Raw genomic sequence first — 13,928 nt, 5'->3', positions numbered from 1 at the left:
GCTCTTAAGTTCCTCTTACGCCTTCAGAATAGGGAGTAAGCGGTACATAGGCCTTAGATAGGCTCTCTGCTCAGGAGTGAATTTCACTCAAAAAGAGCAGACAGGACAGGACAGTCCAGGAGAGGAAACTGCCAAGGTTTAGAATGGCATTCATTAAAATGTTGAAGAATGTTTGTGGCTGGGAGAGGGAAGCAAAATAAAGCAGTAGGCATTACGTTGTAAGTTTCACTTAATAAACAAATCCTTTTTTTCCTACAAGTACTAATGCTGGTGCTCCATGCCTGGCTCATCATTTGTAAAGAAATCTGGCATGGCCAATATGAAAATATGTTTAGTTACCAATACAAACCATCGAAGCAGAGCTCAGTTATTACTTACACCAGTGGTGTGTAGCTTCATCTTAAACTTTTCAAAATATAACCAGTGCTTGGATTCATTGGGATCCAGGTCATGGTAGAAATCTCTTGCTGCATAACCGAAGCTATGAAACTTTCTTTCTGGTGTTAAGAGGATACTAGTTGGAGTCTTCTGATTGGATATACCAGGATCTCCACCTTCCCATCGCCTAGGAAAAAGATGAACCAGCTTCAAACTAGTGATAATTAACATTCATAATGAAAAGGAGGACTTGTGGCACCTTAGAGACTAACCAATTTATTTGAGCATAAGCTTTCGTGAGCTACAGCTCACTTCATGCTTATTAATGCATTGTGTAAGCAAGCTGGATCTGGCAATGGGTTACACAGAAGAATTTCACATGAACAGACTTGGATTTGAATTCTCTTTAGGCCAAAAGTGAATGTTTATTCACAGCCAAGAAAACTTTGTTCCAGACTTTTAACAGTCTTCACACATGGTCATGAAATTTTCAACAGTATGGTTATATCCTTCCCTTTATGAGTATATAACTCCCATAGTGTGAGCTACACAGGAATAACAAGGGGACAACAGTATCAAGATAATTGAAAATCAATAAAATAATGAACAAATGAAATATATATTATATACAAAAAACCCCACTTTAAAAGAACATTAAGATTGCAAAGCCAAGCACTCAAAAGTTAGGAAATGCAAAAGTTGTTGCCCATACAACCTTAAATCAGCCCCCTTGTCAATATGCATTGTAATATAGCCTTTAAATACATGATCATTTACACCATTTCCACAAGACCCCATCAAGGAAATCCCATCCAGTCAAATGTCACCATGGAGAATTGGATTCTATCCCTGCCTCTAGAGTTCTTTTGTGATGCTGGACAAGTCAATTAAAACAAACTTTTCACAGCTGGCCACTGATTGTGTGTTCCTCATTTTCTGGGTACCTTGTTTGAAACTTTAGGGGGCATATTTACAGAAGTGCTGAGCACTCACAGCTGTGATTGAAGTTAATGGGAGCCATGTTTTAACAGAATGTGCTACAAAAATGCTAAATATTCTCAAAAATAACACCCTAGGCATCTCAATTTGGGCATCCAAAACGAGTGTAAACAATGTTAGCCTTCCTCTCTGTGCCTCAGTTCCCCATCTGCAAAATGAGCATATTAATAAATCCTTACCTCCCAGGGGGTTGTGAAGATAAATTCATTAATTTTTGTGAAGCATCCACATATCATGGTGAGAACACCACAGAAAAGCCCATGAGTAAGGTTAAGATTCTGTCACGGGTATTTTTAGTAAAAGTCAGGGATAGGTTGCGGGCAATAAACAAAAATTCATGGAAGCCCACGACCTGTCTCTGACTTTTACTAAAAATACTCTGGGGCGGTTGTGAAAGCACTGCCAGGGGCTGACCTGTCAGCTGTCCCAGCCCCACTGCTGCTCCTGCTGCAGGGGCTGACCCAACCCCAGCCAGTGCTTCTGCCCTGGGACCACTGCTCCAGCGCCTCTGGGGCTCATTGCCAGCCAGCTGCTGCGGCAGCTTCAGGGGTACTGACCCAATCCCAACTGCTGTTCCAGCGGCTCCAGGACTGAGAGCTGCTCCAGGCCTACCCCAAGGAAGTCACAGAGGTCCCAGAAAGTCACGGAATCTGTGACCTCCGTGACAGAATCGTACCCTTACCCATAAGGAAATTAATAGTTTTATATTCGGTACAGTGGATGGTGTGTGTGAAAAATAAAGTATGAGGCCACAAACTGACCGAAGAGGATAAATAGATAGATTGAATAACTACCTATATATATGAGTAGTGTATATCCTGTGCACTGAATGAGGCAGGGAACCTGTGGGTAAACAATATGTGATCATGTAATCAAAGACTGCATCATAATTAGAGCTGGTTGAAAAATAAGGTATTTTCCCCTGTGGACAATTTTGATCTTTTGTGGGGGTAGGAGGGAAGCAAGCAGCTGTGGAACCTCACAAGAGTTGTATTTTCAGGTGCCTTGGCTCCCTGGCCAAGCTATGTTCCCTCAGGATGCACCGCAGTGTCCCCTCTTGCAGATCTGCCATGATGCATCATGGGAGTCTCTGAACATGGTGCATTGTCAGAGATGTAGTCTAGCTGGGGAACACAGCCGACAGGGGAAACTGGAGGCATAAGACACCCAAACAACTCCCCTGAGGCACTGCGATGACCATTCAAAACTGAGTATTTCTGGTTTTGAGAAGAAATATTTTAGATTTCGTTTAGCTAAACACTCAATTTTCAGTCAAAAAACAGTTTAAGTGGAAAATTTTCAAGCAGTCATAATCATAACGCATACACACAAGGAGTCCAATTTGAGGTTGCACAAGCAACCTTATTTCTGGCATTTCCTAATTTTTGAGTGCATGACTTTGTGACCATAATGTTGGTTTTTTCTGTGTAATTTTATGGTTATGTAAAGAAAGCCTCTCCCTTTCAGAAGAATCAGCAGTACTGTGTGTCAATGCTATGCATACAGGGACTGCAAACACTTCTGACTAAACCTCTCTTCTACAATTGTCTCTCTGCCTTTCTTCTTCTCCTCATCCATCAAGCACCAGACTAGACTGTCTGATCAGACTGGTCAGCTTTAGGGAACATTGAGAGCACAAGAGAGACAGTTTCCTTGCTCTCAGTTCCTGTGCCTGGCACTACATCAGCCCCCAGCAACTTAGAGGAAAATTTAAAGGGAAGTCCTGTTCAGCCCCTGCAGGCCCAGGATGAAGCATGTGCATCTGCTTTATGGGGAAGCAATACAGGTGCAATCCAGTCACACACAGGGGCTATGAGGGGACTGTAGATAGAATCTTTGGAGAATTTAGCTACTGAATTCTAAGCCATCTCTACTGAGCAAGTGTAAACCAAGACTGTTCAGAATCTTATAATTAGCCAAATTTGGGCAAATTTTCAGGGGGACAGAAAAAGGCACATCCCTGACACCAAGGCTTTCCCTGCTGCGAATTTTCAAGTCCCAGTTCCAAAGCATGGGGACACTAGAGATTTCAACCAAAAAGTTGTAAATTTCTTTTAACATGGCAAAACAACATATTTTCCCTCACTCTCATCCTCTGAGGCAGCTGAACTATTTTTGCTGGATTGGGCTAAAATCCAGCTTGAGGCAGACATGATATGGAAAATTTCAGCCTGAACAGTTAGCATTTGGCAAAGTTATAAGCCACTGGGAACAGGGTCTTATAATAGGAGTTTTGGGCAATGTTAACTACAGGCCGAGCTACTTCCTCTGCATATAAGATAGCATATTAAATTTAGCATGCTTTGTTTTACCTATTGTATATATTTTATACGAGTTGCAAATGAACAGAAAAGACTTTTCAACCAAAATGTTGAAGTCCCACACATCAGATATAAATCCAGGGAAGCAGATCGGTATCATTTGGAGAAGGAATCCTCAATGATTCATGCTGAGTAATTTCCGGAAAGTTCCATTAATAGAAAATGTACTCAGGAGCTAGATAATGATGGCCCTGTTTATTTTCTTTATGGACAGGTAGATTATGCCTTTTTCTAGACTGAATGCACTTAAGCTGCAGCTAAACCTGGCAGCCCAACACGTCACTCCATTACGGCTGAGATTTCCAAAGTTACCTAGGTGATTTAAATGCACAATTCCCAATTACTTCTAATGGAAATCTGGCCTCCAAATCCCTCAGGCAGCTTTAAAAATCTCAATGTACACCTCTGCTCAGACATACAAGCCGCAATAAATAAATATAATGGGAAGTTTGACTTTAGTTTTAATAATAATACAGGCCTTTAAAAAGACTCGTATGGCATCTATTCTCTTCTAGAGAAGGGAAGCTGTGGTCCTGGGGACTGAGTTAGGTTACCTGTGTTCTACTCATGATTCTGCCACTGACTCACAGAGGAAATTTCTGGCTCTGTGGAAGCTTATAATGGGAGCTTGCCATTAACTTCAATGGTGTGAGGATTTCAACCCCTTTAGGCACATCACTTATCCTCTTTGCATCTAAATTAGCCCGTCTGCAAAGTGCGGGTAATAATGCTCACCTTCCTTTATATAACATACCTTGAGATGCATGTATGAAAAGCACAATATAAATGCAAAGTAATAGTATTCTACCTCCATGTATGAAATGTCCCTTGACATCAGGGGAGCTGGAGAGGGGCTAGGGATCGGTCCATGCAGACCTCATTGCAGGATCTTTGCTTTAGTTTAGACATAACAGGCCAGATCCTCAGCAGGCTAAACTGGCGTAGCTCCATTGACGATAGCAGAGCCAGTTTTCAGAAGCAGAGGATCTGTCCCTACTTTACAAGGGGCAACGAGAGACAAAGGGAGGGTTGGTAGGAAGAGGGAGAACAATGGTTACTGTTAAGATCACATGATTGCTTTTTCTCTACACGTGCATCGGGCTGACAAAGATGCAGTTAAGGGAGTGATCCTGGCAGTGAGGGGGGGAGTGGATCTAGAGCAGAAACTTAATCAAAGAAACAAGATTCTTGACAGCAGAAGTAGTACACTGGCAACACTGAGGCAAGAGGACATTCTCTTCTCCTCCATGTGTGGAATTCCCATGGGCATCAATGGAAGTAGTTCCATGTGTGGACCCAGGGGAGATCATGCACCTAACATTTGTTTTAAAATTGCATCCATTTTCCTATGAATTTGTGTCTCCCCCCATAAAATACTTAGACAAATTCAAGTATCTGTTATTTAAGCATCAGCCTAAATATTTAGAGCTTTGTGTAAATCACTATCAGTCCATAGGTATTCTTCAGAGTATGCAAGATATTTCTTCCTAACCCATGACATGGATTACGGTAAGGACCTTACAAATATCTTGACAGAAACACTGAGGAGTTAATGGGACTTTACAGACATGAAGTACTGTAACTGGTAAAACCAAAACTAAAACTATGCAATCAAGGTAAATTAGATACTGATCTAGCAAAGAACTTAAGCACATGCTGAATTCGAAGCACTGAAGTCAATGGGACTACTTACATACTTAAAATTAAGCACATGCTTTAAGTGCTTTGCTGGATCAGTTCCTAGAAGTTTTTCTTTGTTTGCAAGTACTGGCGCTTACAACAAATAACAACTGGAGTCAAAATGATCATCTTGGTTTGCCTGCAGATTATATTTCCCATGCATATAGCATGCTACAATGCTGCTGAGATCCAGTAGCCTAGTAATCTATATCACTGAAACCTTGTGGTCTGCTCTTGTACCAAAGGAGGAATTTGTAGTTGAAAATCAAAACGATACTACTTTGAGACATTTTACAGAAAAGCAGCTTTGTTAGAAGGTAACCAGAAATCCAAGTGTCTGGAAAGGATCAATGTTAGGCAGAGAACCAAGATTTCTTAGCAAGGAAAGACGACAATGTATCACTGGTGTGCTACATTTTAATGTAAACATTCTCAAGAATGTTGGAAGTTCAGTTGGAAGTGACATTTCCTGTGCTCAAATATTTATAAATTATATTACATGTAACCCTAATTATGTAAATATTTTGAGCTTCTTAATGCCCTCTGAACTACTGGTTGTCAAACTTCTTAACCTTTTAAAATTATGTTTTTTCACTGAACTTCATAATTTCATAAACACGTTATAGCTGGAACAGGATCATGAAACACTTTCCCCCAAATTCTCTATAGTAATTAAGAGACAATGAAAATAGAAATCTATAGTTGTGTGTTACTGCCAAGAGCATATTTCATGCACTTTCTGAACACAACTTCATGGGTAAAAGCATGTAAGAGTCAGTAATTTTTGTAATTGTTCTTGTTATTAAGGCGCTAGTTATGCCACACTGGAAATGTGGGTACCACATTTATTTTCCTTCAAATTTTATCCTTCCAATTCGGTAAACTTTAAAAAAAAATTCTTTCTAGCTTGAAAGAAACATGGCTTCTTCCTTTACTCCTTGTTTTGCACTAGCATCTAAAATAATGTCTACACATATCCAAGTCACCATAACAGCATGTTGTTCCCTTTGTTGGCATTGGTTTTGTCTAGGTTCTATACCAAATAATTTCTCAGCAAGTGAGTGGTAAAGTGATATTTAAGATTTGGAGAGTATTTTCCATCAATTGTACTGCAACTACTTTTTGATTGTCTAACGCTGCAATAACATCTGCACTGGCAGACCTCTGCAGCTGTATGAAGCCCTATGCTTTTAACTGGGCTCTGCACAAGTACAGGGTGTGGATCCAAATGCAGGTTGAGTACTTAAGATACTACAGGTCAAATGTTGGATCTAAAAGTTTGGATGGTGTCACTACCTAAAATTTCCACAGTATGTTACAGGCTTAGTTTAAGATGTTAAGCAGTGGTGGGCCAGAGGCACCACTGTGCTACGGCTTTGTAAGAATGGCCCTGTCAATAGCAAAGTTTGGGATCACTAAAGTACAATCTCAGAAATGCCGTTTCTTCCAGTATTGCATCCAGATCCCCTATTTTAACAATTAAAATCAAGAATTTAATTTTTCATTTAAAAACTAATTTACTGTCAAAAATGGATATGCAAACTTACTATGAATATGGGTCCAATTCTGCCTCCCATACATCTCTGTGGTGCTTGGTATCTACCTGTCTCCAACTGGTAGCACCAAGTACCTTTTCATGAATTGCATTGTGGGTTTCTTGAAGGACCCTTGATGAGTGGGGCAGAAAGGCTTTTTATAAACTGACCACAGACGTTGACTGCACAATCAGGACTGTCCACAGATAGTTTCTCTGCTTAGAAGAATTACAGCATGTCTCATTTGGTTAGTAGCACTGTAGTCCTTTTTACTCCAATTTTCAGACTTCCAGAAGGATGAATAGTAATTTGCCTCATGACAAAAGTGATTGCTACAGTTAATATTTTCATACACTCAACTTTCCAAACCATTCACCTTTTGGGCTGAAATTTCCCATAATTTGTTCTCTACACAAGGGTATAATTTATCTTTTCTTTTCTTTAAAGAAAGATATTTTTAGTAAGACTGAAGTCAATTTTGAATTATGGGCAATGAAAAAAGAAAACACAAAACTTTTCCTAAGGAGCTCATTTTCCAGTGCTCTTTTCCTTTTGTGTATCCATCACAGTAGTCTTTATATTTTGATCACATTACTAGATGCATACGTATCAAATTCGCAGGGGAAAAAGCTGTATTACATTATATTATTTGAGAAACAATATGTAATCACATAACTAACAGGTATTTTGTATGCATACATGCATATAAGTGGTAGAGTTAAGCTTCACTTTTACATTTTCTGACTTTTGAGTGCTTAACAACCTTAACATAACATTACCACGGGTTTATGCACCCCTCCCAAAGTAACAAATTTAAATGGTCCAAATCTTCATACACTAGCCTCTGTTTTTGAACCAACAATTTGTGGGTGCAAATAACTGCAGTCAAAAAAATGTTGTGTACACAACTATATGCAGGAATAATTTAGGTAACGTACCTTAGACAGCTACATTACTTGACTTACGGATGCACCATTAGCTTGAGAAGACCAGATCCCCTTTGCCCTGCTCCAGATGGAAAGCTGCCATAACAGGGGAAGAGGGAGTCCAGGGATATTGGGGAATCCCTGGCATAGCTAACTTTATGCCGTTTGCCTCCTTGCACCTTCAGCAGAAGGGGCATCTTAAGGTGTGTCTTATTTTTCTAGACTTTCCCCACTTTTAAGTAAGTTGTGGTGTTCAGTGGTCACTGTAACTGGGTTGATTCCTTGCTGTTTATCACAGAGGGTCACAGCCACTCTACTTCCCTGGTGGAACCTTCTCTCTCTCTGTTCACTACCTCCTACTGAGATGCTAGGAGAGGTAAACTTTCCCCTTTAAATGAATATGCACAACTTTCTCCTACTTATTTCAGTTAGGGTCCACCTACTGCTCAGAACTGCAAACTGCACCATTTCTTAAAATTTAATTAGAGCATCATAAAGCAATGGTATTTCAGCCTAAATGCTTCTCTTCAGTTTGAAAATATTTAAGGACACCCATAGCAATAACCATCATTGTTCTTAGCTCTCTTAACCCCCTCTCCCCCATATCATTCTGCAATGTGGAGAGATGAGGAGTAAAATTTTCAAAAGAGCCTAGTGACCAGATCTTCAAAGGCATCCAGCTGAGCATTTTTGCAAATCTGGCCTCTTAATTTAGATGCCTAATTGGGAGCTGAGCATTTCTGAAAATCTGTCTCCAACTGTGGGTGCTGAACACCTTGGAAAATCTGGTCCTAAGTGACTTAGGATCCTAAGTCACATTTTCAAAAGTGACAAGCTCCTAGGTATCTCGGTCTATTTTGAAAATGGGAATTAGGGACCTCGGAAATTTTTATCCAAGGTTTCTAAATAATAAGATGTGCAAATATGCCAGCTTGTACCTGCCAAATTCTGTATGATATGAGGCAAAAGGACAAGGGCCTTGCACCCACCCCATGTGCAGTGATTTCTCTATTAGGCACTTTTGGAACTACCATTATCCCAAAGTGCCTAACAGAGAAATGCACATGGATAACAAAGTCACGACCGCCACAGTTATAACTGCTCCCTGAATGCTTCTGTATACTTTGCCAGCAGATTCCTCCTTTAATTCACACCATTTTATAAACCTGAGCAATAAGACTCACAGAGAACATGTTTATGTTTATTATTAAAGCAATTAAAATAAGATAGGGACATAGGAGAAATTTACACCATGAAAGGGGGTTTTCGCATTGGTGGCTGTATACAAATCCAGTCATTCCAAACCCATGCTGACCTCAGATGTAGCAACTGCAGATAGTACAAACTGTCACCATCAAGAGCTCAATGCTGCAATGCAGCCCTTACCTCATTACATGAATACATTCTGGCTCCTTGGTGAAGCTGTAGGCGTAGCCACTGGATGTCGTGCCAAAATCAATAGCCACAACAACAAGGAATGACTGCTCTACAGCGTCATTTGTATCAGAGTCCTTCTGTTAAAATAACAGAAACAGAACAGATTTTGAGTCACTGTTTAGAGAAGGAATTGTAATCTGTCCTACTTTTCAGTGGCTCTGAACTGCAGCAAAGCATTCATCTGTCTCCTGCAGAAAAGTGCGGTCCCCCAGAACCATGTCAGTAGTCTATATCCCTTAATGGGCACGGAAATGCAATGTACAACCAAACTAACAGTTAATTCTGGTACCTTTCACACAAATCCAAATGAATCAGAAATCCTTTCGTGTTCACTTCCAGTAACAGCTGAGACCTACACGGCTAGCTACCAAACTTTTAGAAATGTATTAGCTGAAAAACATGTTATACCTCTGTGTATCATATATGGAATACATGATAGTGATACCATACATGGAATACATAGTAAATTATAAAAGGTATATAAGCACAAGTAAGACTGCTCAGAAATGGTGAAGCCAGCAGGAAGGTGTGCAGGCCAACCCAATACCTGCCAGTAAAGCTTTCTACCGCACCACAGCATCATATATTGCTGCATCTTTTTTGGAAAACCTATTCTGGAAACATTCTGGAGATTGTATTAGGACTAATTCTAATATCCTTCTGCCTGTAAATCCATGGGCCTTAGTTACAATCAGTTTAGTTTGACAGGACTCAGAGGAGAGAAAATTTTAAACTAATGAATTGAAAACATCTCTAAAAATGTCTTTAAACTGCTGAGGGTCCCACAGGAAAACCAAGATTCTCCCCTTTTCTCTGGCATACAGCCCCCATTTCTAGCTTTGTGCACTCATGAAATATCAGGCCTTTAACTAGTTATTGACATGAAGCTGAATATTGCTTGTTCCGGGCCCTGGACCACTGTCGTTTTGTAGGAAATAGGAAGAAATATTTGTGTGGCGGTTTGATATTTTTTTAAAGAAAAAGGCATCTATTTGAAGCTGCTCAGGGAGCTGGACTGATGGAATAAATCCTGGCAGAAACAGATTAATGAACAGAGTATAAGCGAGGTCTATGATAAAATTTTACTCATTGTATGTTTCTACCCTGTATCACATAGTTCTACCATTTGGCCATGGATTTTGCCACCATGGATATGGAAATATACTGTATTGTATACAAAATGCAAAACTTAATTCAACCTTAACTATGAAATTCACACCTTGCACTTATTAGTGCCTTCCTTTGAAGGGTGTCAAAACAGTTTATAGACACAGCTTATGTTTTTATTACATTTTAAAGAGACACAATCAATTAGATTGTTCAGCTTAAAAAACCTGGAAGGTGGCCACCCACAGAAGTTCTTGTCCTAAATTTTCAAAACTGACTAGTCATTTTGGGTGCCTAACTTCAGATACTCCTAAAACACCCACTCTCTGAAAATTAGGCCTCTTAAAAGTGTCTCCAGTTGAGCACCCAAAATCACTAGTCACTTCTGAAAATGTAGAAGTTAGCTTATGCCCCAGTTCCGTCCACATATTCTCTTGTCTGCAAACCCACCATTGCACATACTGAGAGGATATCACACAACTTCCACTGGGAGAGTCATAGTAAACACACCAGAACATAAACACTCTTATACTAATCACCTTTTTGTGTACTGTGCTACTCTCAGTAACAATTTTATCAGCCCTTTACATCTGACTGCAAGGGGCAAGGCAATTGTCACAGTAAACTGTAGTTGCAAGCTACAGCATAATTAACAAAATGTATACAGCAAACGATACCTTACTAAACTGTCTGAAGGGACAAGCTTAAAGAGATTTAGCCCAAATACAGATGCATGGTTCCTTAACTGTGATGTAAACTTTCTACACCCTTTGCCCCTTACACATCATCAAAAGCCAAATGGAATGAGGAACTAACCAACTCATGCACAAAACATGGAAACATTTGGCCTCTTATCAAATGAGGCTCTAAATACCTCATTTGATAAGGGTGGGTGGATTGATTTAAATCAAAGCAATTTAAATCACCAATTTTAGTTATGAGTTCAATCAACAAGCAGGAAACCTTAATTTAAATAATCAATTTTAATCATGTTTTGCATTTGTACGTTTTAGTTATTTTCCTAAAGAAAGGTTGATTCCCATTGGCTGGTAACCATTAAAACATGTTGATTTGCAAATAAAAATAGCCTTTACGTGAAATGCAGTGCTAACCAGGAGGACACGCTAGATCCATACACATTTTTAAATGCAGTTAGATAGCATAACCTACATTTATTCAAATTCTTAATTTTTACATTTTTATTATGTTAGAAAATGGTGAACGATTTATTTACTTGATGATGATTTTATACTTGTGATCTGAGTTGCGTTCTATTTGGGTGGAAATTAAGATTTAATTAAAAATGCTCAAAAACAGAATTTTATTTTTTGGATTATATAAAACTACTGAATACATAAGAAAAAAAGTTTATCAAAACACATTTTGCATTTAAAACGAACTGATTTAGTAAACAAAGGAAGTATTATCTGTAGTTAGTGAATTGAACTGATTATTTCTGGTCACAATGTCCTTCAAAATAGTAGCTCTCCTACTCAGTTTTTATTCATATACTAGAAGAGAAAAACAAGCTTTTTCAATTCCCACTTGGTTTCTTAGCTTTGAATGAACTAGTCACTGAACTAGCTGAACAAACAGCGATGAAGGAAACATTCTCTCTCAGCCTGCAGAAGAGGTTACTGCTGTCAAAAAGCTGGGTTAGCACTTCAAACAAACCATGAGTTCAGATGCTTAGCCAGCAACTTCCAACAGTTCAGTATTTTGACTTTCTTTAAAACTTGGCAACATACATGTACTGCTTAATATTATTATTTGTATTTAATTTAAATGATTTTAACAGATTATAATAAATTCAGGCCCTAACCTAGATTGTCAATTTCAAAATTAATTTTCAATAGTTTACTGTAAAAAATAAACAACCCTGAATTTAATTTAAATACAAAATATTTTTATTTAAATTAGATTTATTTTTATTAAAATGTGATTGATTTGATTTAAATTGGCTTTTACCCACCCTGAAACAGGGATGGGCAAACAGGCTGTTATTTGGAGATTCAGGGGTCTCCACATTCAGTAGATATTCAGACCCACCATTCCTTCTTTCATTGAAGCCCCTGGATCCTACTAACTGACTCCCTTAAGGGCCACCTACGTGCCAAGACTTGTTGGAGATTGGTGATGAGGAGTAAGGTCCTGGAGTTCAGAAACATGAAGATTTGGTGGATAAACTGAGTATCAGGCATCTGGATATTTTCAGAGAGTTGTTCGGAATCACTGCTGGCTGCATAGGGCTGATGAGGGTTGGGCATTCTGGAAAATGTATTACTCAGTTCACACACTGATCTTCCCTTCTATAAAATTATGCCTTCTTAGTCTAGAAAAGGACATTCCCCCACATGACTCTACCTGGACAACCCCTTTACATTTTACAGAGCAGTGTCAGTATACTCTGTGCTGTAAATAACTAAAGGACTATAGACCCTGCCTCAAAGGGCTTCCTATTTACAACAGAGAAAACAGAAAAGCGCCACACCAGGGATGACCTGATGAAGGACTAATCTCAAACTTTGAGGATTCTTATCCTTGATTTCTCTAATTATACACTTCACTGGTGCACCATTAAAAGGCTTTGCAGGAGTAGTGCATTCACAGGAGAGATATCACTAAAGAGATAGGTGGCTGCTTGATAATCAAGAAGAGAGAGGGAGTTCCAAGTTTAAGGAGCAGTGCAGAACACGGCATGAGGTCATGAGTTGGAGAAAGAGGCAAAGGGTGGGAGAGTTGGACTGAGTGAGGGGACGAGGAAATGAATGCAGAAATCTAAGCAGGGGCTGAGCGGTGAAAAACCTTAAGGTAAGGATAAACAGCTTTGAACTTGATGTGCAAAGCCTGGTGAAGCTGGGGAAGGGATTCTACAATGGCAATGACACATTCTGAGCACCACTGTTTTGTGAGTAGAACGTGCATTGTGTTACGGTAGAACCTCACAGTTATGAACACCGGAGTTACGGACGCATTAGGAACCGGAAATATGTAATCAAGCAGCAGCAGAGACGAAAACAAAACCCAAATACAATACAGTACTGTGTTAAATGTAAACTACTAAAAAAATTAAGGGAACGTTTAAAAAAAGATTTGACAAGGTAGAAACTGTATCTGTGCTTGTTTCATTTAAATTAAAATGGTTAAAAGCAGCATTTTTCTTCTACATAGTAAAGTTTCAAAGCTGTATGAAGTCAATGTCCAGTTGTAAACTTTTAAAAGAACCACCATAAGGATTTGTTCAGAGTTACGAACATTTGAGAGTTATGAACAACCTCCATTCATGAGGTGTTCGTAACTCTGAGGTTCTACTGTGCTTGTGTTGGCCATCCCTGGGGCTTAGCGATAAGGGGTGGAGTATGTCAAAGAAATTAATGTGATTTGTGCGTGTGGAACTGGAGGGGAGGGGGAGTTAAGATAGGTTAAAGAAGCATCCTTTAATGGGACTTTTTGTGACCTCTTTGGGTGTTCCCCTTAGGCAACTGTAAATGTTTTATTTTTCTTTGTGATGAGAAAAGAAGACAGAGAGAGAGAGAAAGAGGACA

General features: G+C 39.3%; 1 protein-coding gene across 2 annotated transcripts in view; it reads right to left on the bottom strand.

The window, feature by feature from the left end:
• HSPA12A (heat shock protein family A (Hsp70) member 12A) overlaps nucleotides 1-13,928 on the bottom strand; it is a 115,987-nt gene that overhangs the window by 45,494 nt on the left and 56,565 nt on the right. For both annotated transcript variants that reach the window (XM_084633437.1, XM_084633438.1), the window contains exons 3-4: nucleotides 9,226-9,353; nucleotides 379-565 (exon numbers count right to left, since the gene is read on the bottom strand). In XM_084633437.1, coding sequence (XP_084489563.1) covers nucleotides 379-565; nucleotides 9,226-9,353 — 315 coding nt within the window. The remainder of the gene's footprint in view (nucleotides 1-378; nucleotides 566-9,225; nucleotides 9,354-13,928) is intronic.

Source organism: Lepidochelys olivacea (assembly GCF_965140295.1).
Source record: "Lepidochelys olivacea isolate rLepOli2 genome assembly, chromosome: 7".
Classification (NCBI taxonomy): domain Eukaryota; kingdom Metazoa; phylum Chordata; order Testudines; family Cheloniidae; genus Lepidochelys; species Lepidochelys olivacea.
This window is presented reverse-complemented; position numbering and strand designations above follow the sequence as displayed.